The sequence below is a fragment of the Fusarium pseudograminearum genome, chromosome 4, assembly GCF_000303195.2.
Source record: "Fusarium pseudograminearum CS3096 chromosome 4, whole genome shotgun sequence".
Lineage (NCBI taxonomy): Eukaryota > Fungi > Ascomycota > Sordariomycetes > Hypocreales > Nectriaceae > Fusarium > Fusarium pseudograminearum.
The window spans coordinates 4,497,902-4,525,795 of NC_031954.1; the positions used below are offsets into that span (position 1 = coordinate 4,497,902).

The 27,894-nt window shown below is 47.3% G+C and overlaps 13 protein-coding genes across 13 annotated transcripts; 5 read left to right on the forward strand and 8 right to left on the reverse strand.

The window, feature by feature from the left end:
• Window positions 1–1,328: 1,328 nt before the first annotated feature.
• FPSE_04379 (uncharacterized protein) lies at window positions 1,329–3,746 on the forward strand (the record flags this gene model as incomplete). The annotated part of the gene is made up of 3 exons (XM_009257497.1): window positions 1,329–1,357; window positions 1,530–3,514; window positions 3,652–3,746. The coding sequence occupies 3 exons, from the start codon at window positions 1,329–1,331 to the stop codon at window positions 3,744–3,746; spliced, it is 2,109 nt and encodes a 702-aa protein (XP_009255772.1).
• Window positions 3,747–4,128: 382 nt separating this feature from the next.
• On the forward strand, window positions 4,129–4,827 carry FPSE_04380 (uncharacterized protein; the record flags this gene model as incomplete). The annotated part of the gene is made up of 1 exon (XM_009257498.1): window positions 4,129–4,827. One exon carries the CDS (start codon window positions 4,129–4,131, stop codon window positions 4,825–4,827), a length of 699 nt encoding a protein of 232 aa, XP_009255773.1.
• A 224-nt stretch (window positions 4,828–5,051) lies between these two features.
• FPSE_04381 (uncharacterized protein) lies at window positions 5,052–8,075 on the reverse strand (the record flags this gene model as incomplete). The annotated part of the gene is made up of 1 exon (XM_009257499.1): window positions 5,052–8,075. One exon carries the CDS (start codon window positions 8,073–8,075, stop codon window positions 5,052–5,054), a length of 3,024 nt encoding a protein of 1,007 aa, XP_009255774.1.
• A 428-nt stretch (window positions 8,076–8,503) lies between these two features.
• On the reverse strand, window positions 8,504–10,253 carry FPSE_04382 (uncharacterized protein; the record flags this gene model as incomplete). The annotated part of the gene is made up of 5 exons (XM_009257500.1): window positions 8,504–8,666; window positions 8,724–8,896; window positions 8,948–9,262; window positions 9,322–10,113; window positions 10,176–10,253. The coding sequence occupies 5 exons, from the start codon at window positions 10,251–10,253 to the stop codon at window positions 8,504–8,506; spliced, it is 1,521 nt and encodes a 506-aa protein (XP_009255775.1).
• A 1,299-nt stretch (window positions 10,254–11,552) lies between these two features.
• Window positions 11,553–12,412, reverse strand: FPSE_04383 (uncharacterized protein; the record flags this gene model as incomplete). Its single annotated transcript, XM_009257501.1, has 2 exons — window positions 11,553–12,323; window positions 12,377–12,412. The coding sequence occupies 2 exons, from the start codon at window positions 12,410–12,412 to the stop codon at window positions 11,553–11,555; spliced, it is 807 nt and encodes a 268-aa protein (XP_009255776.1).
• Window positions 12,413–12,438: 26 nt separating this feature from the next.
• FPSE_04384 (uncharacterized protein) lies at window positions 12,439–13,007 on the reverse strand (the record flags this gene model as incomplete). The annotated part of the gene is made up of 2 exons (XM_009257502.1): window positions 12,439–12,749; window positions 12,803–13,007. 2 exons carry the CDS (start codon window positions 13,005–13,007, stop codon window positions 12,439–12,441), a joined length of 516 nt encoding a protein of 171 aa, XP_009255777.1.
• Window positions 13,008–14,354: 1,347 nt separating this feature from the next.
• On the forward strand, window positions 14,355–15,238 carry FPSE_04385 (uncharacterized protein; the record flags this gene model as incomplete). The annotated part of the gene is made up of 2 exons (XM_009257503.1): window positions 14,355–14,469; window positions 14,697–15,238. 2 exons carry the CDS (start codon window positions 14,355–14,357, stop codon window positions 15,236–15,238), a joined length of 657 nt encoding a protein of 218 aa, XP_009255778.1.
• Window positions 15,239–16,613: 1,375 nt separating this feature from the next.
• FPSE_04386 (uncharacterized protein) lies at window positions 16,614–17,792 on the reverse strand (the record flags this gene model as incomplete). The annotated part of the gene is made up of 1 exon (XM_009257504.1): window positions 16,614–17,792. The coding sequence occupies one exon, from the start codon at window positions 17,790–17,792 to the stop codon at window positions 16,614–16,616; it is 1,179 nt and encodes a 392-aa protein (XP_009255779.1).
• A 1,023-nt stretch (window positions 17,793–18,815) lies between these two features.
• Window positions 18,816–19,517, reverse strand: FPSE_04387 (uncharacterized protein; the record flags this gene model as incomplete). Its single annotated transcript, XM_009257505.1, has 1 exon — window positions 18,816–19,517. The coding sequence occupies one exon, from the start codon at window positions 19,515–19,517 to the stop codon at window positions 18,816–18,818; it is 702 nt and encodes a 233-aa protein (XP_009255780.1).
• A 1,246-nt stretch (window positions 19,518–20,763) lies between these two features.
• On the forward strand, window positions 20,764–21,408 carry FPSE_04388 (uncharacterized protein; the record flags this gene model as incomplete). Its single annotated transcript, XM_009257506.1, has 1 exon — window positions 20,764–21,408. One exon carries the CDS (start codon window positions 20,764–20,766, stop codon window positions 21,406–21,408), a length of 645 nt encoding a protein of 214 aa, XP_009255781.1.
• A 612-nt stretch (window positions 21,409–22,020) lies between these two features.
• Window positions 22,021–23,645, forward strand: FPSE_04389 (uncharacterized protein; the record flags this gene model as incomplete). Its single annotated transcript, XM_009257507.1, has 4 exons — window positions 22,021–22,193; window positions 22,245–22,895; window positions 22,950–23,369; window positions 23,423–23,645. The coding sequence occupies 4 exons, from the start codon at window positions 22,021–22,023 to the stop codon at window positions 23,643–23,645; spliced, it is 1,467 nt and encodes a 488-aa protein (XP_009255782.1).
• Window positions 23,646–23,875: 230 nt separating this feature from the next.
• Window positions 23,876–25,098, reverse strand: FPSE_04390 (uncharacterized protein; the record flags this gene model as incomplete). The annotated part of the gene is made up of 5 exons (XM_009257508.1): window positions 23,876–24,040; window positions 24,088–24,337; window positions 24,384–24,581; window positions 24,633–24,922; window positions 24,976–25,098. The coding sequence occupies 5 exons, from the start codon at window positions 25,096–25,098 to the stop codon at window positions 23,876–23,878; spliced, it is 1,026 nt and encodes a 341-aa protein (XP_009255783.1).
• A 908-nt stretch (window positions 25,099–26,006) lies between these two features.
• FPSE_04391 (uncharacterized protein) lies at window positions 26,007–26,195 on the reverse strand (the record flags this gene model as incomplete). The annotated part of the gene is made up of 1 exon (XM_009257509.1): window positions 26,007–26,195. The coding sequence occupies one exon, from the start codon at window positions 26,193–26,195 to the stop codon at window positions 26,007–26,009; it is 189 nt and encodes a 62-aa protein (XP_009255784.1).
• Window positions 26,196–27,894: the final 1,699 nt, after the last annotated feature.

Here is a 27,894-nt window from a genome sequence, read left to right on the forward strand (position 1 = left end):
GGCAAAATATATTCTGGTGTCGTAGTACTGCTTTGTATTGCTGAGAGATGTGTAGAGAACGGATTTTAGTCAGAGGCACGGACCAGGTTTTTATACTCGCAGATATCATGCTTGTTCCCTATTGTGTTTTCGTTGTTCGCCTGCACTATGTTGGTGTTCGATTTGACCGTTGCGCTGTTCATGGTATGTGGAAGTTTGCTCATGTACCCAGCAGTATTGTACAGTTGACGGAAAGACTGTGTAGTGGAATAGTCAAAAAGACTTCTTGTTAAAGTGAAGAGCGTCATGTTCTCGCTAGATATACAATTGCTGTGCTTTGACTGAAGATAGGCTTTGTTAATTTAAGTCATAGGATGCTCCAGAGGCACAATGACATTGCAGCGACGATCAGTCGATAGTCTCTTTGTTTACTAGACATGCGCATTGATGCTATTAGACCCGGTGGCTAAGCTATACTTGTCACCAGCGTTTCCTGTGTTAAAGACAACAGTACAGGGTCCAGATCATTTCGAACATTGACTTGCACATGCGGCTGCATCATGACGAAAGGTCAAAATGAGAGCTGCAACGTTGGTCCATCGGATCGCTTGGTGGGAGTTTTGCCAGGGGGCTGGAGGGCTGTCTGTTAGCAATGGTTAGTAAGATAATAGATTTGCATAGGTGCCGACGCCCAAAACCATGTGACATCGTTCAAATAGGACTGACAGAAGTAGAAACTCGAGTTGTCTTTATCGGCGATGGCAAACTCGTCATTAGTTCTACGCTCGAGGTCTTCGGTAGGAAGTCGACCGCAAAAATTGGATCTCCCATTGAAATTATCAGTATAGGCTTATCGGAATAGGATTTGTTCGTGGAAACCTCCCATGTTCCACGACGAGACTGTCAGCCCTACCGAAACGAAAAAGATCGACGACGAGGCTGTCGACCTCTTGCGGAGAGAAAAATCCCTGTAGCTACACACAGCCACCATCTACAAAACAAAAATGATGTATTGGTCTCCGTGTTGGGAACTGCGCCTTGATCTTGGCAATATCATGTGGTTGGTCGTCCTTCGAAAAGGTGAGCTGCCGATTATGAAGTACCAACACGTCTTTCTAATTGGCTACCAGAATAGAAATATGTAGTGGCTGTGCATTAAATGCGCCTCACGTCATCATATGAAGAAACAAGATGTATTTATGTCCTTTACACATCCCAAGCACTAGCAGTGGAGTATTGATGTTCATCGTTATTGAGTATTACAATTAAGTTTTTGCAATTTCTTTCCGAAACGGGTGTTGGTCCTAAGACAAGTCTAATCTTCGAGATGCCGCGGTATCCTTTACAAAATGTTGACATTCTTTGTCTTCCTCCTCATGTAAGTAGATGGATTAATGAATAGCATACAACATACTGCGGCCCAAGATCCCAATATTTTCTTTTATCCTTCACTTTTCGTGCATAGTATCGGTGCACTAATGTAGAGTCTCTCAATAGTGTCTGCAACAGTGCATGCCAGGCATCATTACTTCATTTGGTGTGTTGAATAGTTGGGCTGATACCAATACGGCCAAAACACCTCTTTTCTGCAATACGCAACAGAACGCCAGTATCAAGAAAGTTTCACCATTGGATCATGTTGGCCAAGCACTAGAAATCAGGCAATACATTGTGGACGACGACCTGAATACTTCCCAAAACATCACAAAGGGTATATACCGACCTCGTCTTGGATCTGATCAATTTCGGTTGTTAGAGATCCTCCCAGGTATCAGTAATGTTATTGAAGCCAGGCTTTGTGTTTGCAATATCTCAAAGAATGCTATGGCATACGAAGCTCTATCATACACTTGGGGCAGCGGGGAAGTAGCCCAACATGCAAAGATCCGGGTCGAAGCAAATCAGGAACATCATATAATCGGTATATCAAGAAATTTGCATTCTGCTTTGCTCGGGCTGCGACGAACAGACTCGTCAAGAGTTATATGGGCAGATGCAATTTGTATCAATCAAAACAATGTGCGTGAGAAAGGCCAACAGGTACAAATGATGAGGACAATTTATGGCAACGCATACCGTGTTATTGTTTGGCTTGGCGACGAGTTTGACGATGATCATTGTTATCAACCCATGCTTGGAGACCCACCTCCGACATCAAAAAGCCTTGATAGTGTATGTTCAATCGTCAATGACTGGCTTCTTCAAAATAATGAGAAGGATGTTGAGGCGACATACACTGAAGAAGTTCTCAGTAACAGCTCGTCTATCATCACCCACCATAACAAGGGCAAATGCAACTTCAACACACAGGATTGGGACTATCGTCAAGAATATCGTCGCCGTCATTCGTCTTTGTTGAACCTTTTTCAGCGGCAATGGTTCTCGCGAATTTGGGTCATACAGGAAGCTGTTCTTGCCAGGAGCGCTATTGTCCAACTAGGACGATATCAGATAGAATGGGAATGGATCGGACTCGCAGCATCTATCATTCTTCATAACCCGATTGTTGACCCAAATGGAGCAGGCAAGATAGTACCAAGTGGAGCGGCAAACGCGTATCTGATGTATCGACTGTCAGCATCACAAAGTTGTTTCCCACCGCTGAAGTTCACATTCGCTGAACTGCTTCGCGCTACCAGATCATTCCAATGCAAAGAGGAACGGGATAAGATCTACGGACTGACCGGCATCCAGACAACAGATGGCATCAACGAGAAGATCATTCCGGATTACAGCAAGGAAGTCAAATTGGACAAGGTTTACCAAGATACAGCATGGCTACTTCTGAGAGGCGAATCACCTCTAACGCTGCTATCCTCAGCAATGGTATCCAATCGTGGAGGGGACTGTCATCCAGGCTCATGGATCCCCAATTGGGGTCAGCGCCAACCATGGACTATCCTTCCTGTCCAACCCCATCCACGATTTCAGTGTGCAACCAACCATCCATCAGGAATCATCGGAAACGATCAGACGGCAAAATTGATAGTTGAGGGTGTGGTTGTGCATCGCATCAAGGCAGTATGGGACACGGATGTGCATTGTTACGAGCAAGAGAGAAAAGCCCAATACTTCCTCCGGAAGCCCAGATGGAGTGAGTCGGATTGGCAAAAGTGTGCTCTCAGCTTGTCATGTGGTGGTGATGGTCGAGGCTACCCTGTGAACAATGCCAGCACACACCTTGCCGACCTGGCAGCTGCAGTCCTCTCTCTACATCGAGAATGGCTCATATACAACCTCCTGGCGTTCGAGACGGTCATCGAGTCGAGACTGGATGACATGACACAATTCGACTTCCTCGCCGATGTTGCCAAGGACGGGAATGCCAGTCGATTCATTAACGCCATGGCACCTCTGCGTCGCAATTACAAAGCTTTCGTGACCGAGCTGAGCATGTTCGGTGTTGGACCTGTGTCTATGAAAGAAGGTGATGTACTTTGTGTGTTGTTCGGTGCCGCGGTACCCTTTGTACTCAGGCCAGTTCAAGACGGATACCATCTTGTTGGCGAGTGTTATGCCTTTGACTTGATGCACGGTGAGATCTTTACAATGATTGGATCTGCCTCGAGTGGCTCTCTCAAGTCTTCTTATATAATACTTGTATAATACCACAAGGCAAGATTTCGTAAGCTGAGTACCTAATGACTCCTCATATCATCTGTATTCCCACAGAATTCTTTAAACAGAGCCATGAAGCTCGTGAGCTCGCAGTGGATACAGCACCCGCTGGTGGGTGCCCTGAGGATGTCTACTGGTTCAAACTATAGTGGGTAGCTCGCGAGTTGTTGCCCGTAATAAGAACATGCTTTCAAGATCTGACAAGTCGAATATTCGCCGGAAGTATAAGAGACGAAAGCAGTAGATCATCCTTGTCTATTTAGAGTAAGCTTCTTCGGTCGTTTATTTCTGTACCCTGAGACTTAGTAGACTACCATTTCTACGGCGCAGTAGCCGCTCCAGTCAGAACAGCTCAGATCATACTCTATATACTGCTGACAGTCAACATGAAACTTCGCCAAGGCTCTGTTGGTTGACATCCAGCGCCTGTAATTTTAATTTTCGCATCGCTATTAAACACAAAGATCCTATCCCAATTCGCGTGTCGTAGCACAGTTCGTTGTTTCCTCTCCACGGTCATTTCGTCCAAAAATGCCTTCGACTTCCATCACATCGCTTCTCTGGCCTGTAGGTAGCAATGTAGCTATCACCGGCGAAGTTTTCGAAGCCGAAGCCACAGAAACACGATATATGCTACGAGGTTGCTACCCATCCAGCGACAAAGGGTGCGACTACCAAACAGAATTCGTCAATTTCGGCCCCTGGGCCAGCGAAACGTTACCGAAAGGCGCCGCTGCGACGGGCATATACGATGTACACGGCACTGTCAATGGAACCGTTTACTCCAGCGTATGCGAAATGAGCCGGTCGGTAATCGAGAAATGCACAGTCTCGAAGCAATCTGGGTGGGATGATTCGACCGAGTATACAACTACCAGAACCAAGGGCGAGACGGGTGCAGACTTTACTCTTTCATACCACGCCGTCACTCTTACAGGCGGTTTCGAGAAATTCGCATCTGTATCGGAGGCAACCCCAGCTAGCATGATTACTTCTACTGCTGAACCTACTTCAACTGCTGAGGCGTCAACTACCACCGATACTAGCCTTGACAGTGTAAACGACGATCCCAGCACAACTGATATGGATATCTCGAATACTGCGGCCGCCATCACAGAAACGACCACCTCCGCTGTTCCTACCGAGACAGTTTCTGCTGGATCTCGGCCTCTGGTTCGCGCATTAGCTGTTGTAGCTTTAGCCGGTATGGCCACTGCGCTGATTGCTTGATACGGACCTTGCCCAAAATGAAGCATTTATGGCGAACATTCGAACTACGTTCAATTTTATTAATTATTTTACTCTTAATTTCATAGTCCGGGAACATGTTCCTACTTGTGCAATTATGGTAAATGTCTTCATTGATATCGTATTCGCCAAGAAAAATATCACCACAACTATTTCATAATGTCGTGAGAAAGTGATATCCAACTACTCCAAATCCAAGGGTTCCATCATATACCATAATGCACGTAAGGCACCCACAAGGGCCTAATATCAGACTCATCTCTCATCGGCACAATATCCCGTACCCCTGTATCACCATCTTGTCCCATCTCAGCCTTAAGCCATTGACTCCGCAGCTCGCGAGTAGCGTCGTGAAGACTTCTACTCACAGACTCATCACTCATACCCCCCCTCAGCAGACTCTCATATGTTACTATGGCCATGTCGACACACGTTCGATCGCTAACATCCCAGAGCGTCCCAATGACATGTTGAAACCCTGCTAGCTGGAACGCACTCGTCATATGGATGGCCTCATCGACGAACCCTGCGGTCCGAATTCTGCTTGTGCCGCAAGCCGAAAGATAGGCGAGAAAAGGCATCTCGCGGCCGAGATTAATGTCTAGGATGTTCTCAACCGATAAGGGATCAGCCTTCCAGTCGGAAAGCAGGAGACGACTTTTCAATGGGTTTAGCGAATCAGTCCCACCGTGGCCTGCGAAATGGAAAATGGAACAAGATCCCAAAGCCGATAAAACATCGTTTTTGACAGTCGGTGGCTCTTTAGCAAGTATCATTGTCAAGCCCTTTGTGACATCGCGGATAGACTGGATCTCTTCGGCCGCGTAGTCGAGATGGCCCTGTTCAGGTGTACTCTCCATTGCAACCAGAACCAGGTTTCGCTTGACATGCCCCTGGATCTTTGGACCCTGCTGTCGTCGACTGTGAATAAGTGTCTTCACAGAAGGGGTGTAGGATGAGACCACTCTATCAAGAGCCGTCTTTAATCCGCCGTTCAAGTGGTATCCAGCAGCATGAAGTGGAAACTCCACAAGTCGTCCTGTCGGGATCCACCATATATGAGGCAAGCCATGATCTGCAGGAGTTTGAGTAAAATTCATGGCGTTGAGGACAGGGGAGACGATGACATTCCAGAGCCACTCATGGGTTTCGAGTGAGCCACGGTCACGACGATGGATCTTGCCCCAGGAGAGAGAGGGCAAGGGCACGGTACGTGCCCCCGACTGTTCGATGATCAAGGCGTGACAACCGAATTGGCTGACGTTTATGATCACAATTGGTCCATCTCTTGCCGCTGCCAACAGATCTGTGGCTGATGGGGCAAGTAGGAAATCTTCGAAACCAGATTGAGCTCGAATATCCTCAAGAAGGACTTTTAGTTTCTCTTCGGCATCGCGCCGTCGATCTGCTTCTCGTGACGGTTGCCCAGAGTTGTTACTCTCTATAGTGCTGTTCTTGGTAACAGGTACATCCAATTGATCGCGAAGCTGCACAAAGCGATTGGCTCGATCTGGATGCTCTTTCTGAAGAATGGACAAGTCTGTACGCAGATCCTGTAAAGAGCTGGCAATGATGTTGCGCCCAGTTTCCAGTAGCTGCACAGCATCGATTGTTGTTCGGTTATGCAACAACGCAATAGCCGCAGCATCAGACGCAATGGCTACGGCTTGCATAAGCAGAGTCTGTCTATCAATATTCTGTATTGAATGTGAGTTCAAAAGAGGGATCAAATCGACGGTAAATTTGGCAACGTTGTAGGCTTGATCCAAGTCTGCGAGTATGTCTGGCAATAACAAAAAGTAACGGCCAGCGGTGACCCGACTCTGTATGGGGGACGTATTATGGTAAATTGCAGAAATAAAGAATTCTTTTGCCTTTTCCAAATCTGTCGGGTCCTTGGTCTGGGAGAAGCTCTCTGCTAAATGCGTACCGAGGTTACTCAACAACGAAGATCGATCAGGAAAATCGGATGGTGCCGTGTCAACTGCCTCTTGAGCGATTTCGATGGCTTCTTTACGGTCTTTGGCCGTCATTGACTGAGAGTACCTCATCCTCAACAGCTTCGCCAAGTTGTGCAGATATTTGACTCTCTCGGGATAAGCAGATGGAACAACTTGAATAACCTGGTACGCGACATCTATGGCTTCGTCCAGATCTTTGTCATTGCTTGTCTGGATAGCTTTAGTCCCGAGTATTGCTGCAAGTGTAGCCAGCATTGCTCCCCTGTAAACATTGCCATTCGGTGTGTCTTTGATGCCCTGTTTGATAAGATCGATGGCTTCTACCAAGTCTGAGAGTACTCCTGATCGACTGTTTCGTGCAAGAAGGAGGTTGGCTAGATTGTTAAGAGATCCAGGTCTGCCTTTTTGTGATTTAGGAGTCGCACGAACGATTTTCTTTCTCATATGGATGGCTTCGTCCAAGTCAAATATCCCTCCTGTCCGGTTGAATCTATAATAGAGTAGATCTGCAAGGGTGCCCATCCTGTCACGTCTCCAGGGATCTTTCTCTTCAGTTTCATCTAAAACTTGTTTTGCGAAGATAATTGCCTCATCGAGATCATCAAGATTTCCTTCTGATGAGTATCTCTCTCCTAGTTGCAATGCAAAGCTGACCAATATTGCCAGCCTATGTGTATGACCTTGATATGTGGAAACGTTGGCAGCTCGGAAAGCCCTGATAGATCCATCCAAGTATTCCCTTTTACCAGACGCCGAGTAATATTGCCCAAGCCTATGGCCAAGGTTGCAGAGAAATGCAGGACGGTCAAGGTCCAATTCAGCAGTACACGCGACTGCTTCTCGTGAAACTTGAACAGCCTCTTCTAGGCACTGTATCTGACCAGTTTGTGTGTATTTCTGAGCAAGCTGGATTCCCAAGTTGCTTAAAAGCGCCCCGCGCTGAGGATAGGTAGGAGGAGCCAGCTCTATGGCCTGTCGTAGTTTTTCGCAAGCTTCATCCAGGTCTGCTATCTTTGTTGTTCGATCATATCTATCCAGCAAGCGCGATGCTAGGTTGTTCAGCAGCCCAGCGTGTTCAGACGGATACGAGCTGGGTATTCTTTCTATCGCTTGTCGATAATAACTGATACTTCTGTCCAGATCAGCCAAGGATTGATATGACAGGTATCTAGAATGTGATTTCTCCGCAAGGAGATTCAATTGTTGAACATGCGTGATAGGGTCATCGATGTTCTGTTGCGGCTGAAGAAGCCCTCTGAGAAAGTTCATACTGGATGACAGACTTGGTAGCACGAGTTAAAGCACAATGATCAGTTTGACAGCCATGGAACAATCTATGTCTGGCTGGGAGGTACTGTAGAAGCTGTGATGACAGACGTAATGACGGGGTATTAGTGAAGGATTCAAGGTGGAAAGATAGTAAGCCTGACATAAGGGCTCTCAATGTACCAAGATGGCAGCCTGATTTTATCACGTGCATTTTGCGAGGAAGCACAACATAATATCACATGATAAGAAACCGAGGGAGCTGTATAGAACTCCAGTCGCGAGGTATCAAATGATGTATTGATGATTTGATGTTGATCAATTTGTCCCTTCTGTCCTTTCACAAACACAAATATTGATCCCCCATTGAACAAAAGAAATTATTGATGGTGTAAGTATATAATTGTATCAAATCAGCAGCCTTTGTGCTTTTACTCAGTGTCTCGGGGAGTGAGCATCACATTCATGGCTCCTCTCTCCCAAATGATATAAGACTTTATTCTCTTGTCCCATCCTGGAGTGTCAGGATGCAGGCTAACATCAAAGTTCCAGAGAACGCGGGCAAGAATCATGCGCATCTCGGCATATGCCAGACTAGAGAAAAGTCAGTCATGGTGAACTTGGCAGGATGGAGAGGGATTGATATCTTACTTCTTGCCAATGCAGTCTCTAGGGCCCAGTGAGAAGGGGTTCACTGCCTGCTTTGCATCATTTGCGAAGCGCGGGTCATTATTCTCTAGCCAGCGCTCAGGGACAAACTGATCAGCAAGTGCAAAATGGTCTGGGTTGTTATGAACAGCCCATTGCCAGATATCTACTGTAGCCTGAGAGAATGTTAATAGAGGTCACTGATGGGGTTTCAAGATAGTACATACTCCACCGGGAATATAGTGACCGATAATGTCATCTCCTTCGGGACGAATCTGGCGCAATGTTCCGTTGATGACAGGTGGGAACATACGCATACCCTCGTTCAGGCAGGCCAACATGTAGGTCAATTTATTTACGCTGTGCATATCAATCTCGTTTTCGGAGTCGAATCCCGACCTCACTTCGTTGACGACCTTCTTCAGAGTCTCGGGGTTGCTGGCCAGGAAGTAGGTTGTTGCTGTGAGTACCGTCGCGGTGGTTTCGGAACCAGCAAGGATGAGAATTTGTGCGTTGGAGGCTAGTTCTTCAAAAGTCATTTGCTATCGTTGGAGACGAATCAGCATCATGACCAAGCCAAACATTAATTCGGCTCACTTACATTTCCAGATGCTCCTGTTCTTTCCAACATGGCCTCGATAAAATCAGGGCGTTTCTCTTCAGACGCCAGTCTCTTGCGTACCTTTTCCCTCGCCGTTTCCACGTGCCCTGCCCATTTGGTCATTGATTGCTTCGGAGTGACGAGCTTCCAAAGGTTGTTGAGCCAAGGGGTGCGAGCCATAGCGGTGGTGAAGGACACCTCCTTAACGCCTGAGAACATGAGGGTAATCCAAGGATGAATCTTCCCGGTGTCAAGGCATCCAAAAGGCTCACCAAAGGCTAGATCGCTAATAATATCAAAGGTGGTGAAGTTGTACCAGGTCGCAATATCAACAGGCTTTGTACCATTGTCGGATACTGCATGCAGTCCCTTCATTAACTTGTCAACATATCCTCGGATGATGGGCTGTTGGGCCGTCATGGACTGCTGGGAGAAGCCGTGGGCAAGGGAACGACGGTAACGCTGGTGATTTTCTCGATCGGCGCCGATGATGTTGTCGAAATTCATTGATGTGCTAATCGGTTCCTTGCTGTTCTCCCCAGTTCCGGTCTTGCGATGGCCACGAAGGGCCTTCATTCCGTCTGGGTGATTGAGAGAAAGGTCATTTGGACCGACTCGCACAATAGGGCCGTACTTCTTGTGCATCTCAAGTATCGTGAAGTGGCATTCACCACCTGCAAGTTTTCGAATGTAGGGAATGGTTGAGATGGCCCAGAGTCTTGGACCAGGGAACTTGCTAAGAGGATGGAAGAAAAGGTTGTAAATAGCCCAAAAGAGTGTATATACGACGAGCTTGAAATTGTTAGTCGGCATACAGATGATACAGAAACTTGCTACCAGGATAGAAGGCTTACCATGGCTACAGCTGCAAGTGGCAGTAACACCATCGGGTGTATTACTTCACCATCCAGGAGGATGGAGAGGACAGACATGGCTTCTGTTCAATAAAAGGTTGTTACAATTGTGTATGTTGATTTTAGTGATGAACCACAACTTTCTAATTCAGATCTTGCAAAAGTTCTTATATACAAATAGTACAAGAACTCTCTCTCTGCCTCTCTCTATCCCTAGTACTACTCGGGTCCGAACAAGACCCCGTGAGTGGGTATATTATGCAGGACTCGCGTATCATGTCATGCGATAGATACCCAATTATATCGGAATGGGGGTCGAAGTCTATCTCATATGCAGGCAAAATTCAACTGGTACAGTGGATACATTTGTGTTGCAGTTGCATACTGTGTCTCCTCAATATGTAATGCAATAGTATCCATCAGGCATCGATCCTCGCAATTGACATCATCATGAACTGATACCATGTGTGATGGGTGCGCGATGATGGTCTGGGGGCGCTTAACACTTTTAGTGAGTAATTCCAAGACAGTAGCAGCCATAGCAGTGTATACATGATAATTCAACAAAAAGACGACCAATATCAAGTTCAGCAGGCCACAAGGCTGCACAATCAATAAGATTTCACAACGTGACTGATGCGTCAAAGGCGTGGCTTAGCGCTCGGGTATATTTTTATGCTGGGCATTGCCAGGGTACCCTGCTCCTGATTAGACCGGTTCCTAAACTGGACGGCCATATCCGTACATAGCAGCATGTGGACCTATCTCTATCGGCTTGCTACTCTGCAGTCCAGTACAGTCCGTGGACCTTATGCCATGGGTATTGCAGGGTCTCCTAGTCCAATCCGAAACCTGATACCCTAACACTGCCAATCATATATCTAGCGGGACACTCTTCTGTTTCCGAGAATGTTTACTTGCACACCTCCCGGCCCTAGTGCACGGTTGATATCAGGCACTCCACGATACAGAACTGCCGTGATTATCACATGGAAACTCAAACAGACGCACGATTGGTCATTGAAACATATACGAGATGCAAGTTATAGGTCACAACGGAGCAGCACATCCGAGCTTCTCCAGAATCATAAATACCTGCCGCAGTCCAAGAAAACGGGCTTCTTCTCGGGTCCGTAGTATACACCAAGGTCACATTGCTTTGCACTATGCTCGATTCTTCCAGGATCAGAGATTTCAACCTGATTTCCTCGCATTGTAATGTCACGCTACCAAGTAAAGCAAAAGGTCCAGAACTGCGATTTGTAAGACTATCAAATAGGATTGGAGTTCTAATCGATACTGCTAATAATACAAAGACATATAACGGTATGAAATATATACAGTAGAAGATTAGCGGTCAGTGATATCACATGCGCATCACTTGAGAGGGGTTCCCTTGCGGTAGTCACAATTGTGACTGTCAAAAGGACTTCCGCAGCCATGTGAGCTGTCATGTTCCACAAACACAGCAGGCAAGTTGAAGAAGCAGCGAGGGATCTCTCCTTGGACAAGATTGCTCGTATCAACATCATCCTTGTCTCCCTTGTTGAGGGCGCAGTCGATAAGAGACTTGTAGTACGTCTCACGGTCACCAAGACCATACGAAGCCATCTTCTCATAGATATCTGCCCCAACCTCATGCCACTGGCCCTGTCGAGTGTGGTTGGGGTCGTTTTTCATAATGTACCAGCAGTACTCCTCACCATCACGAAGAGGTAGCCATTGTCGGCCGGTAGAGTAACCGCACTTCTCCCGCGAATCCTTGCCGCCAAGCTTATCGGCAACGAGGTGCAGCTTGGAGGCCTTCATAACGTCATTGGCAACCTTCTTCTGGATGTTGTTCGTAATTGAGCCCAGCGTGACGCGGACAGTCTCGTCGTCATCGAGTAGGAACCAGCCGCTGAACAGCTTGGCGATCTTGGTTTGGTAGGTGTCCCATTTGGGAGCGGGGAGAGAGTTGTACTCGTCTTCGTTTCTGCCGCCACCGGTGGCGATTCGGAGAGTATCCTCGAGCTTGGCCGAAGCCGTTTTGAAGATATCGGCGAGACCGGCGGAGATTGTTGCAGCTCCATCATCCTTTTCGTCTTCAAGTGCCAGGCCAGACATGAGACCAGATATAAGACCCAAACCAGCAGAGATACCAGAGCCCTGTAATATTCATGATTAGTTATAGATAATAAACGTTGAGATATCAAACATACCACTCCAGGAATCAGACCTCCAAGGGCATTTCCCATACTCGCGGCGGCAGAAATCCAGCCCTTCATCTGAGCAGGGCTTTTCTCATCTCCTCTATCATCTTGGGAATCTTGAGGCCGTTGATAAGAGTCTCGGTGGTCAGCTGGCGGTGCAGCTCAGCGAATTTGCCGTGCATGCCCTTGACAGACGGGAAGATCCAGTACGAGTTCTTGTTGATGAATGTCGTGCCGTATTTCTCGAACTGCGCTTCGCAGCCGATGCCACCCATGGGGTTGCAAGATGTCCCAATGAGGCCACAACCGCTTGCACCGGACTTGCCGTCGGTGCCGCCCATGACTCGATCTTCAAGATTCTTGAGCCAGTTGTTTTGGTGCTCTGTATGATATAGTTAGTACTTGAAATGAGTATTGTGAGAGGGGGATACGTACCAGGATGACCGTTGATGAACAGTTCAAGATCGATTCCAGCTTCAGTCTTTTTCCAAAGCTCTTCGACGCCCTCAGCAGTTCTCAGATCCCAGCCTTTACACATTTTTCTCTTGTCTGAAAAGACATCATCGTCGTCACGCTTGGTGAATAGAGGGGAACCCTCTGCAACGGCAGCAAGTGCCAAAAGAGCAGTGGTGGTCTTCATGGTGTTCAAGTGATAGCGGAGTATCTTGTCTTTGTTGATGTTGTGAAGGCGACTGATGAAGACTTATTTTTTCAGTCTTTCTACGGAACAGGATAGCCTATATATACTCATCGTGTGGTATGCTGAGCCTGACCGACTGTAAGAGTCCCAAAGCGTTTGCCGAGATGAGTTCCATAGCAGGATTCCAAGTGATGCTTTGTATTGCAACATGGAATACCGTCGCGCATTGAAAAGGATTCATTGCCAAGAACATTGTTGTTAGGATTATCAGTTTGTTTCTGGCAGACAAGACTATGTAAGGCTGTGGAGAGTGGAGGCTCAGGAACCTATCACCTTGGAGTGTCATGGAGATGTTGCGGCTATCATAATTAAGGTAGTCGAGCCGAATCCACAAGTAGCATGTCTAGAAGATTGTCTATTGATCCTTCCAGCCTCTGGGCTCCCTCTCGACTCGGTCATTCGCGAGGTGGGTCTTTTCCGAGCTCACTCATATCCCTGTTTGGGGATGTCAACAATGTATCAGGAGTAGATATTCGGTAACGTTACAAGTATGTTGGAACACGCTGGATATACGAAAAGACAATGTCTTTTGGAAACTGAGTGACCGATAGCCTCATCGATATGAATAAAAGAAAAACTAGGTTAGAGTAGCGTGTTGAGGCGGCGTGTATCAACAAACCAGCAGACATTCTTGAGTTCTAACGACAGACGGTAATGCTTAACACTTAATGGTAGCTATTAGATGATTATACTAGTTCTTCAAGACAATTTCACGGCAAGCGACGCGTTTTTCTGTTTTCGGATTGAGGGATGGTGAGTGTTAGTTGATCAATCTGATCTTGGGCAAAAGATGTCAGTACAACAAAAGCAACCCAGATATGTTAACACCAACAAGACCGTTGCTTTATAGGACATGTATTTGGACCATGTTAAGATTCTTTATGATCTATCTGATGAGCTAAAAGCTAAATCCATCTTCTATTGACTCTTATCACAGCAAGTAGAGGTAGATATATGTTAGTTGTTACCCTAGAGGTCCACCATATGTTCTCCTTATGCAATCCCTGTATGTTGATCTTGTGGATATTACTGAGAACACTGCCGCTAAGGTTATCTTCTGGTTCCTGGCGGGTAAGGCTGTAAGACTGCGGAGTGACCGTTGGATGTTGGTTGTCGTTTCACGGCTTGCATCTCACCCAACAATCATCCCGGTCCAACTGTGCCTCTTGTGCTGACAGGATCAAATGTCATTTCATTTCTCCTCGCGAAATCTGCCTCGACGAATTATTTCCTCCTCTGTCATCTCCACTCGAACAGATCATCCATTTGCCTGTGAATATTGCAGCCATGACAACACAGGCGCCAGATCTCACAACAACCTTTACACCTGCCAAGTCATGCTTTCAGTATTACAAGTATAGATATACAGGCGATGAAATTACATGTCAAGCTGGTGGCACTGGTGCGCCCAGCGCGTGTACCTACATGCAGTTGGGTCCCTCGGGGAGTAACTCTGACTGCTTTCCAAGTAGCTTGGAACTAGGTTCAACCTTTTATTACTCCCCTGGTGTATGTCCCAGCGGATTTGAAGTAGCGTGTAGTTCGACAGTTGGCGGCGAAACGAGAGCTACATGTTGTCCAAGGTATGAAGGTAATGTCTGGTGAGGGGTCATGCTGACAGTGATCCAGTTCATTTAGTTGTCAAACAGAAACAGGCTGGCCTTTGGTACAGCACTGATCTCTGCACCATTGTACTGCCAAGTACAGTCGAGGTGATAGTTTCCGAATCAGTTGTTGGAGGAGACTGGAAAAGGACTACTGTTAGCGGAGCTGCAGCAAATGCCATTGGTCTCCCTATCCGATGGCATTCCTCCGATTTCGCATCGACGACGTCTGGAACCACAACTTCTGCAACCAACAGCGGAACTGAAACGATTACTTCTTCGACTAGTACTTCTTCGAGTGACCCCTCATCGAGTAATACGGGATTGAGCACTGGAGCCAAGGCAGGCATTGGGGCCGGCGTTGGAGTTGTAGCTCTTATTGGACTTGCTGCGTTGGGATGGTTTGTGCTTCGAGCGAGGAGGGCTAGGCAGTCAAGTGCCGCTTCAGCTGCACAAGAGCCTAAGGAACCTCAGATGCAGCAACAACAGCACCCGTGGGAGCTTGATAGTCACGAGGCTATGTCACCGGCGGAGCTACCATCTGATAATATACCCCAAGCCCGTTAGGTGGAAAAAACCTGTATTGTGCTTATATAATGCTCCGAATTGCTATTTAGCCTAACTGTTTTCTCTCTCGCAAGATAATACTATTCTTATTCAAGTCTTACTGAGTCAAGCAGATCTATTTGTGATTGACTTGAGACGCATTATCAACAGATGGGTACTCAAACGGAGTTAAGCCTTCAATAAATATTATGCAATCTCATCTCTATTGACAATATCGATAGTGGCAACATGCATGCACTGTGGCCAGATAATGGAAGAGATTGCATTTCCCATGTTCCCTGTGTTGTCGAGAAACATATCTCGTAAAATTTCGAAAGGAGTAACAGACACCGTGTGGCAATGACCTTGTCAACCTTCAAATGATTGGCGCGTGTGCACTCATGATTTGGGCATCTCCCAAGTGGTCGCGGTCAATGACCTCTATCCACACACGAGACGTCCTTTGGTATACAAAGAGCGACCATGCATCAAGATACGCTCCAGGCTGTATACTCCCAGCGGCGCATTGTGTAGGGTGATGGGGTCTCGTGTCTCATTGATCAGAACGCAGCGGGCTCGGGGTCGGCAGAGGGGTTTTGAAGGCTGGCACAGTTAGTAGAAATTCGGATAGAGAACGCCGAGACGTCTTACCTTGAGGTTTGCGGTGTAGCAACCTAGCTCCGGAGGCCAGCAGAGCTGCAGCTAGCATCCGACAGGCAACGCAGCCTTAACATGGCGAACCATTCGAACCTTATTGACCAGACAGTCGATCACCCGCAAATGTGGACACAACGAGTAGGTGGATAGAGTCGATGGAGGTGACAGCGGCACCCTAGAGGGTAGAAACGCTTGTGGGTGAGGCCAGGACCACAGTAATCACCGCCAATGTGAGATCTGGCAGACTGAACAACATGTAGCTTATGCGACATGGCCATCGTGTTCGACCCGGCGTGCTGGAGGAGGGTGTTGCTGCTGTATTGTTCGACGTCGGGAGGTTCATACAAAGGATAAAAGCGCCCAACTAGCTGACCGTCGACAATAGGGTCAGAGCTAGAGGGTGGATGATACAGCACTTTCACTTCAGTTCTTCTTCTGCAAACAATTGGATAGCCAGGTGCTATTCGTCCTCTGTGAAGAATGTCCCGGCGTTAAACAATACAAAAACAACACCCAGCGCCATTAGACCGAGGAAGGAATGGGACGACGACGATGGGAGAATGCATAGTACAGATAGACGGTCGGAGTAGACTAGTTGGTCGTACGCTTGACGACAAGGGATGGGGAATGGACGCGAACAATGCTGGCAACTGTTTGAGGTCGCAGGCTAGGATGGCCAAGGTCAAATCACTTGGACGGGAGACGGTAGTAATAGGATTGTAAGTCGATGGCATGCACTTCAATCGTTCCCCCAGAGGCGTATCCTTATGTATTCGAGAACATCACTCTTAACCATCTCTACCAAGTCGCCTCTTTCGAGAGAATCGGTCTTGACCACCAACTCGTCGACATCGTGCCTGACATGGGTCAATTCATCGTCGATGGTAACCAACTCGGCGGTGTTCTCCGAGGTCTGTTCTCCAACGCGATCGATGTCGTCACTCTGATTCTCAAGGAGTGCGCGCAACTTGTCAATGCCTTCTCGAAGATGCTGGTTCTCGCTTTCCAGGCCTTTGACGCGTTCTTCCATGCTTTCTTTCAAGCGTTGGTTCTCGTTCTCGAGATCTTCGATGCGTTTATTTAGGTCTTCTCTCGAGGTGTGTTTCTCGTGTTCCAGCCCCTTCAGGCGCTCCTCCATCTTTGCTAGCATTCGCGCCTCCATCTTTCCGAGCAGGGCTTGTAATTCGGTCGCGGTATCACTGCGCTCAGCCTCGGAATCTTGGCGCCGTCTCTTTAACGGATTGATGGGAGCGCTCGGCGGTGGCGACCCGATTTTGTGATACGAAGGAGGGAGTTGTCCAGTCTCGGCCGATAGACGAATGACCTTGGCTCCATTACCACCGTAGAGGCTGGAGAAGTGGTGATCATCTCTACAAATTGGCTTGGAACAGCCTTGGCCGCATGCGTCACGAATTGATTGCAACTGAGTATCGGACAAAATGGTGTCTTGAATGTAGACAGATAAGGTAGTTGTATTTGAGATCTGGCGGACAGCATCAAGAACTAACCCTGATTGCCCACGAGCTGGTACAAGAGGCTCTTGAGCATTTTTGGGAACAAGTGCATCAATAGTTCGGTCGAGTTGGAAGTCGAGACGCGTCGTGCGAGATGCGAGCTTCTTTTGTACGGCGTTGGGAGCTTTTGTGCTAGAGGCGAAGGAGAAGGTATCGACGGTAGAAGAGCAAATACGCAGCAAGAGTGCCGATACGCTGTTGTCTCCTTCCTTGTCATCCTTTAGTCTGGTATGCTTGATCTTGATCGGTATGCTCAGTTCGAAGAACGAGGTGGTCGCATCGAAGCGCGTCGTGAATGTTATGTTGGCGTACTTGGGGTCGGGCTCGACTAATAAATGGGCCGTGTCGCCGGATGGCCATTCGATGACAGCAGGTGTCGATTTATTGATGTTTATGTTGGACATATCTATATGTATATATAAAGGGGAGGTGGTTAGTTAGACAAAGTCTGGACTTACCAGTTCACTCGGAAACAATACAGCGCGAAACGGACCAGAGAACCAGCTTCGTCGACAGGCGACCCGTTGATCTCCAGAGCATAGCTGGCAGACCAAGCGCCAGTCCTCCAGAGCATAGCTGGCAGGACTGAACCAGGACCCTTCCACAGTCCCCGGTTGTTCCAACGAAGGGGCAGACTGGCGCAGTCGCTCGTTCGATGGGTACAAGTCGGCGTTTTACACGGACTGCAGCGACGATTCACAGGATCTCGGGTGTGTTGTGCTGTATTGCGACGTTGTGAGGATAGTTGGCGATGGATGGCGATGGCGATGGCAATGAGAGGCACAATTGAATCGGCCAGGCGGAGACGAAGGAAGGCAGCATGTCAGGTGACGCAAGGTGGAGACCACACGATAGATATGATTGGCTAGTGGCTCAATTTGGCCTAAGGCACCAAACTGTAACTTCATGGCAGCGAGATGCAGGAATAAACAATTCATTCCAAATCATATTAATAAATTAATAGCTAAAATCTCCTGGCCCTTTGGATAGTCTAGTGCTGTATGATGTTCTGTATTCCATCTCTTTAAAACACTTCTCTTATCAAGTAGCTCGGCCTGTGACAGCGGTACATAATTCTTATCAGTCTATCACATACTACAAATCGCAGTCTGTTAGTGCTGCGGTTCTTTTTCACAATTGACATGGATCCTGGATTAACTCCAACTCGTTCAGGAGATTGTCTCCTCCCAACAGAGCTGGTGAGCCAGACTTGCTAGCAACTGAAGCAATCAGGTTTATAATCGAGCTGTAGTAAAAATGGTATTTATTTGTTTACTGTTTCTCATCGGCGGTTGATAACGACGTGGGTGACAGAAGCCCAACAAGCTCGCATATTTATACCAATGGCTCATTAATAAGAATGCAGGTTGTGACGAATCTTTTTATTTTATCTCAGGCCAGGCCTTTTAAAAAATCCAGTTGACCATCTACAAGAAACTTACAGCCGCAACCAATCCAACCAGACCCCAAAGACTCAAAACACGTTTTGCGCAAGCACCACTGGCAGTAACCTCTGTGGGTGAGGCCTTGCCTTCGAGAGTAACAATATCTTTCTTAATAGGTTCGTCTCCTGTTATTGTTTCTTTCGCAGGTTGAGCGTCGCTTGTATGGTATGCTTCAGTAGAAGCAGCGACATCAGTCTTGGCAGCCGAAAGATACTTCTGGCCAGCTGTGACCGTCACAGGAATCCAGTCGAAAGCTCCGTAACCATAAACATCGTAGAACTCGTCCAACACCATGCCAGTGGCACGCGGAAACGTTGCTGTAGGGCCATAGCGGGCGTTTCCGCCAATATTGGCTGTGGTACACATCTCGGCCCATGTCTTGCTCATTTGGCACTCGGCAGAGAAAGAGCAATCGTCCACTTCCTCTTCAAGCGCTTTCTCGACATAGATCTCTTTGTAGACACCTTTTGTAGGAGATCCAGGTGTTGGCGTCTTGTCAGCCCATGGCCCGACGACAAAGGTTCGTTTGGTAACGTGGCAATCATCATCGCCGTCCCACGGGTATTTGTCCCAGTCACAGTCAAGGACGAAAGTAGTGGCCGTGGGATTAGCGCCAACGACTTCGGCGACAAAGTGGCCGCGGTACTCTGGAAGAAGAAGGGACGTGGTTGTGTTTAAAGACATGATGAATGAGATTGATGAGATGTTTGGAATACAGTGATGACAAGTTCAAGAACAACAATTGGCTGCAGAAGAAACATATTTATATTTTATTTCTTCAATCGTAGCCAAAAGCCTAAATTATCTATCTAAATGACAACAAGGTTAATCTGTTTGCGCAGATCGAAAACTTCGTGTATTATCCGACAAGGTTCCTATCATTAAAACTTAGCTGTCTTAACACGCACATGACACAGTAGCTGTCTAGACTCATACGGCAATAATGAACCTTAGGATATGCGTAATTCTGTTGAGCCGTACATTCAATTTTTCCTCTTGCAACATTTGGCCAGCCATCAAGTCCAGTCGTCGAAGAAACATGAACATTCCAAATAATGGACCACAATTGAGAATTCGGAGAAATCTGCCGATGCTAAATGAGCCAAGACTTTGGTGAAGATCAACTTTACAGGCGAAGTCGTGAGACATGGAATAGGTATGAGGCGATTATTCGATAGCCATCTGAATCTCGCTTCGTGTAGATAGCAACAGTTACTGACTAGCAACTTGTCGGCACTCCTTAAACCTGTGCCTTGCTTACAATACAGAGTGGTGCATAGTCACACTCCAAACCATCTCGACATCCCAGTCTCAGTATGAGTATGAACTGTGGCACCTGTCAGTGTTATATTCGCTACTCAAGTCTCATCAAGTTTGCCGAGCATCTACCCCTAATTGTGTGAGCTCCGATCCAGTTGGTAATCTCGACAGTGACGATTATCTCTATCTCGCGATACCCAGGCAAAGTTATCAGCTATGAGATATAAGGTACAAAGTTAAGCTGCGTAAAATGTATGTCGATGTTTGTGTGTTTTCTCATAACAGCGCCCTTTCGAGCTGTCAAGTTTGCTCATAGGGTTTTACACAGAGGTGGCGTCTTCCGCTTCTTAGGATCGCTTATTGTCACGATTCCAGATTAGGCAGTCTTGTCAGCAACGAGTGTCTACTACTACTAGATCCGGCCAGTAACCCAACAAATCCCTTCTCATAAACTCCACTGACGAGTCCTGATCATGAATCATCCGTCATAACATGGCCTCTAATTGGGAGTGACTCCACTGCGAGATCCATCGTCTGGTTAACAGCTGCCATATAAGATCTCCCCCGCACCAACGTGAGAAACAGAGAAAAGCAGCTGGCATTTTCTGACATCAACAACTTCAAGTGCTATACCATACCATCATTCTTCAACACTCACATTTCCACAAATATGAACTTCACCTTATTCTCGGGTACTTCCGAGCAGCCTCGCTTACCACACGACCCATCAGCGGAGCCTTTTGAACTCAAAGCCGTCGCAGGACCCGATATCTGGCGGACCCCTTCTTCTGCTGGAGGAAGAGACGATTTCAACGGCCCCATCTATGCAACTCCTCTTACGCTAGATTCGTTCAAGAGGGCCCAGGTCACGATATTAGCCAGTTTTCAAGCACCGTACTCCCAGGGCGGCCTCATCTTATTTATGCCCGAGTCTGATCCGACTGTCGATGCCGATGGACAGTCGCGCCTTCACGAATCACCCAGCACATGGATCAAAGCTGGCATCGAGCTAGTTGATGACCAGCTGTTCGCCTCTGTAGCAGCCGGCAAACCATACTCTGATTGGAGTTTGACTAAATTGGGCGCGAATATTGCGACATTTGAAATGGAAAAGAAAAATGGATCTCTCTGGATTTACGTCGTTGAGTCTGATGGAAAGAGGACACCGTTGAGGAAGTTGACGTGGGTATTTGATATGAAGCCCCAGCGGGATGTTTGGGTTGGTGTAGCTGCTTGCATGCCCAAGGGGGATGGGACAGAAAACGGCGGGTCGTTTGCAGTGCAGTTCAGGGACTTTGATATCATAACTGAGTAATGGTTGGGTGATGTCTAGGTAGTGTAGATCAAGCCTGCGACTCAGCTGTCTGTATTTACTTAGTGCATCGATGTTGGAGGATCCATCTATCAATCATGCAGCAATGAAACGGCAATTGTACGCTTACCAGGAACACTTGCACCCATGGCAGATATCCCTTTCCGAGTGTTGGTCACTACCTCGGAATCAAATCCGAAGGGTCTCGCATCAGAATCTGGATAAGCTTGTTTGCTTTTCCAAGGGTATGACTTGATGCATCAGATTCAACCAATTATACCTTCATAAAGGTCAACTTGATTCCGCTCTCAACCTGGCATGGATCAACCCCGCACAACTACCAACGAACTATCCCGTACTTCCCCAGAGATTTGTGATAGCCTCACATGAAATCGCGGGGTAAGTGACATCCGTCGCATTCCCGATTCCGATTTCCGGATCACTTCCATAGCAAGGAATTGACGAGATAGGATACAGACTCGATTTAAACTATAGACTTCCCTGTCATTCTCAGAACCAGTCTCTCGTCATTTACTCTGAGATGCTGCTTACAGAGAAGATCAGCATCAACAACACCAAATCTTATCTGATCTTCCATCTCATCGAGACATCAAAATGTCAGATAAAATCGACGAGGCAGCGACCGAAGTGAGGATCAGCCAAGATGAGAACCCGAAAGCCGAACAGCAGATGATTGATCCCGTACTGGAGAAGAAACTCATAAGAAAGGTCGACCTGAATCTTGTTCCCATTCTCTTCTTGCTCTTTCTCTGTGCCTTTATTGATCGGTAAGTTATTTCATAGCATCCATACAAGACTCCACTGTCTGATGTGCTCAGCATCAACATCGGTAATGCTCGGATCCAGGGCTTGGAGGCCGACCTCAACATGACCGGCCAGGACTACAATATTGCTCTCTTTACCTTCTTTATTCTCTATATCCTACTCGAAGTCCCTTGCAACATTCTTCTCAAGAATATGAGACCGTCGCTCTTCATTTCAGCTATCATGACAGGATGGGGTATTGTCACCATCTGCCAGGGTCTTACAAAATCCTTTGCCGGTTTGATCGTCTGCCGTGTCATTATTGGTGGGCTCGAGGCAGGCTTTTTTCCTGCTTGTGTGTATCTTCTCAGCATGTACTACTGCCGCCATGAACTTCAGTGGCGTTTTAACCTCTTCTTCTCGGCCAGTATCATTGCTGGCGCTTTTAGTGGTCTTTTGGCTTATGCCATCGCTCACATGGATGGAGTCGCTGGGTACGGCGGTTGGAGATGGATTTTCATCCTTGAAGGCATCGCCACTGTTATCATCGCCGTTGTTAGTTATTGGTTTATTCCAGACTGGCCCGAGACAGCAAAGTTCCTCTCCGACGATGAGCGAGCGCTTCTTATTAATCGACTTGCCGAGGATAGAAAGGATACACATATGAACACTTGGAATGCCAAGACGGCGAAGCGAATATTCTCAGATATCAAGATCTATCTTGGGTAAGCCAATAGTAATATCCCCTTCTTCCATCGCGATCTTACTGACAATCGAAGCGTTCTTATGTACATGGGCATCGTGACCACCAGCTATGCCGGTTCCTTCTTCACCCCAACCATTCTGAAACAGCTAGGTTGGACATCAATTCGCGCACAGATTATGTCGATCCCCATCTTCATCTTTGCAACTGTTTGCGCTCTTGTTTCTGCGATTGCGAGCGATAAGTTGAAGCATCGCTCGGGTTTCATCATAGGAGGTTGCTGTTTCTCAACCATTGGATATGTTATCCTACTCAACATGATGTCTGTCACTGTCGGGGTTCGATATTTTTCTCTCTTCTGCATTGTTGGCGGTGGCTACATTGCTCAGCCGATTGTACTGGTCTGGCTGAGCAACAACATGTCCGGTCATTACAAGGTTGGAGTCGCTTCTGCTATGCAGGTCGGCATAGGCAACGTGGGCGGAATTATTGCCAGGTTCGTGGATACTCAGTACTTCCCTGAAACAGCTGTCGCTAACCGTGTACTAGCAATATGTTTGTCACATCTCAGGCTCCAACATACCCCCTGGGCTTTGGATTGGGGCTTGGCCTTGTCTGGCTCTGCGTTCTCAGCTCTCTCATCTTCTTGTTCTACATACAACGAGAGAACAGATTGAGAGATGAGGGCAAACGAGATGATAGATATAATCTACCAGATGACGAGAAGAACAATCTGGGTGACGACCACCCAAGTTTTCGCTTCACTTCTTAGGGAGCTACCTATTCTCAAAAGAGCCATGCTTTTCTTGATGTCGCCAGGGACAAATCGTCCTGTGGCTTGTATATATTTACAGCAACTCGATAGTAACTATATACCATAAACTTTGTACATCTTCCCAGTCTCCTCAAGTCCTACAGCAGTAATTTGTCAGAACGTGACTAATCGATCATATATCCAAATCCGACAGCGATCCAATGCCTATCCTTCTAAAATCACACCAATCACTGGTAGAGCTTAAGGGAGTTGATGGTCCAGTAAGCCTCCTTGAAAGCAGCAGGCTGGTTGGTGACATAATCATCGCAGGTAGCATAGCCAGTCGAGGCTCTGCACTCCTGATTCCAGATTCCTTGGTCGATGTTGCTTCCACAGAACGCTGTGTTGAAAATCTGCAATGGTCAGCATGACTCACAGTGTGCCTTTAAGGGTATCTTACAATAGTCTGCTTCTTGAAGTACTTTCCAACATCACAGTTGCCATTAGCATTGACAAACTGAGTCGTGGCTGGTTGACCCCAGGTGTTGGGCTCTGGCTTGCCGTTCTTGATATCAGCGGGGATACTGTTGCGAGGGAACCACCAGATCTTGACAGCCTCGGTTGTCAACCATGTGGCGTAAATGCCGCCCTTGTTGGCGTTGAAGCTCTTGCCGTAGGATCCAGATGGCATGGTGTTGCCACATCCGGAACTATGTGTGTTAGCTCAGCATTGTGACAGACTGTCGATTCACTGACTAGTTCACTCCGTCTGAACAGTACCGGGTATCGGAGCCGCCAATGTTGCAATTGTTCCTAGGCTCAAGGCCTCCGGGACGGTTGAAGATGCATGCTCCGCAAGTGTGCAGGGAGACATAGTTGCCATTCTGATTGGCGTTGATACCCTCGATGATGTCAATCTCACCAACAGGATCCTCATCAAAGTTGTAAGACCAGCTACGAACGTCAGAAAATATTTTGTATCATCACAACAAGGGAAAAACTCACTAGGCGGGCCAGACACCGCATGCGACTCCAGGCATATGTTCAATATCAGCAATCAGGATGCCCGAGCTGTATGACTCCTTGGACTCAAGACGAACGCTTCCACGTCCATGCTTGGATCCTCCAGGTGTGAGGAGCGCCGCTTTGTCGACAGAGTTCACTCCGAGGAGAATCTTGCCGTTGTTGGTATTGACAATACCGGAGCTCACTGCTTGACTTCTGCTCAAGTAGTTGACGGAGCCGCCAGTCGGATCGCCCTCATAGCCAGGGTCGATACTATCAAAGTAGGCACGCTACATCAAGTCAATGACACATTGATAAATTATCGGTCATAAGGTCTTCTTACGTCTCGGAAGTTGAATGAGTCCAGGAAGTTGCTGGAATCATATGTCTTCTTCAGTGTGAAAGCAGCCTGACCTTGAGTGGCCCCGGTAGCGACGAGAAGAGCGATAACAGTGTTTCGGAACATGGTGAAGTAGTTACATCTGAGTTGCTGAGACTTGGAACAGCATTTTGCTTGACTTTTATATAAATCTGCATTATTTGGATTATGAATTATTCGCTCATATACGAGGAGTATTCAGCCTATGATGCGAACCGTACGATCATTTATCTGATGACTTGAAAAACGCAACTGCAATCCTTCGACTAGCCCAGATCCTTCTATCTGCATGCATGAAATCATTTATGGTCAGCTTGAGGTCCAAAAAGACATCCGACCAGTCTGAATAGTCATCCTCTACCCATATTATTTCTCTTTTCATACCCTGTACCGAGTATTATAGCCCATTATAGGCTGTCGTAAGCCGTTGCGGGCAACTATCCCGAAGTGGCATGGCACCAACGGGGGATAAGAAACCTGGACCTGGCAATCCTTCGAGAATCCTTCCATGGCTTCAGGACCTTCCTCATACAGTCTAGCTCATATCCACCGCGTAAAAAGTATGATTCTAGTAGGTCAGTTTACGGTCCATCACTCCAACCGAGCAAAAGTTTCACGGACTCGCAGTTACGATTGGGTGAGTGCCTGAATAGTTCGTGCTGATCCCACTGTAACTAGGCGCGGGCCGCCGTCCGAAATTGCATTGGGCATAAGCCTATGCATATACGAGCACTCTGTAGGCGAGGCCGTCTCGTCTTGGTTGCTTGCTTTTGTCCCGCCGAATAACTGCACAGAATTAAAACTCGTTGGTCTGACGAGAGAGTAGACCAACTGATTAAGCTTGCGAGTATGTTTTAAGTTTGTCTAAGATAAAATAGATTTTATGAAGAGACTACCGAGAACGTTAAACTGATAATGGGCTATGCATCCATCTCGGCGTCATTTAAGCGATTGCGGCTCTTGTCCTCGCAACCAACTACCACATAGAGTCTCATTCAGTAACAATTGTCTCCTTTCTTCAACGGCGTCACCGAGTCTTTGAGTCCGAACGTAACATGCTTGTCATTCTTGTCGTTTTTGTGGCTTTCAGTCATGTCATTGAGTAGGCCAAACCAGAGCTGCACATTGTCTCGTGTACCGTCGTCTGTATCAGCTCCCAGGGATAGTCCTGCATTGGCAACCATGTTGTCCAAGTCGGCATTGCGCGTAATATATACGAAGCTGAAGAATGAGTTATCATGGACGACCCCATAACACATGGCCTAAACTCCAACCAATAAGCTGAGGAGGCTGACAAATACACCCAGGGCATAAGACAGGGCCAGGCGACGAAGGGAATATTGATAGGGTACCTCGGTCCTCGAAACATCTGCCGTGATGTCGGTAGACGTCTGGGTTCTAATGACCAATCAGCATACGGATATGGCATTGTGCTAGTAGATGCTCACGTTAGTGCCGGTGCAGTTTGTAAGCTGATAGTAATATTGCTGTTTAAGTGCGCGGGCCAGTGTCTGATCCTGGCACAGCCACTTTTCCTGCGGGAAGGGAGACTGAGCGGGAGTTCTACATAGTAGTATTATGGAAGTTTTGCCTCATCCAGTTGGTGTTTGTAAACTCGTCGCGGGCTGCCGGGCCAGTCGCAAGCACCGAGCTTTTCCCTCCCTGACAGAGTTCTTCATGCGGGACATCATACTTGGCGCTAACAACCCCAGATAGTGTTTGAAGGGCATCGAAAACGGAATGATATGCGCCTTTTGCACTAGACGATACTTTCACATAACCAGGGTCTTGAATCTTATTCCTCTTCGTAGTAGAGTGCACGACTGTCGGCCGCGAGTTGAGGTAAGAGTATGAACCACAAACTGGCATTGACTAGGGAACATACGAGACTTTTACCTGAAGTCTGTACCTATAGCTATTGCGTTCTATTCACGCCGATTGGAGGACTCTTCCACGAGTCGCTATAATTTCAACGCTTATCACCTAACCTAGGTTTGTCGAGAGTCGACGGAAAGGCAGCATAGATCAGAAGCCCGTCTTCACTGGCAGGATCAAGCGAAATGGCTGTGGGTTTCTCAACAGCAAGATCCTGATTCTCAATAGTTCCTTGGCAATGAATGGAAATTTCGGTGCCTCGTCTTTTGTACTATTACGGCATACTATCGATGGACGATAGAAGCTATACTGAAGAGTTGAGTTTGGTGCAGAAACATAAGGAGCCAGTATGGTACCTTTGCACGCAACGCGTTTTGCATACAAGTGTACAATGGGCGTGGGTTGTGAATAATTCCAAGTGGTGTTAAGAGTTTTTCGTTCAAGCAACCACCTGGCAGTCCAGTTGAAGCTTAGCATGGAGACTTGTGTAGTTGATATGCTATTGCTAAGTCTGACAGATAGTGTTGCGGGAGGTGTGATAGACGCTAAAGGAAGGCCCCTAGAATTAGCGTTAGAACCTTCTTGTGGAAGCATTTATGTCATAGTGAAGCTTACCACGCTATGACAACTAAAAGGACGCCTAGATGAGTAGTTTGTAGAACTCGAAGACTCAAGTAGGACAATGGATCCGAAGTGAGAATAAAGATCTTATCAATCACGGATAGTTCAACATCGTGGCGTCTGAACTTGCGCCATATCACTTGCGTGAAAGCCGTAGTGACGCAGGCTCGGAAGCAAACAGTTGCAAACAAAGTGAACAGCGATCCTACCCAAATGGCCCATTGCTGGGACTCGGCAGACTGCGTGACCGCTCCTGATGGAGAACTATAGAACATGTGGTGACCGATAGCTAGAGCAACAACACATATAAAGAAGAGACACACAACGGCAGGTTGACGAGGAGTGATGCGCCATTTGGCTAGTTGGTGCTCTATAGCCTGATTTCCA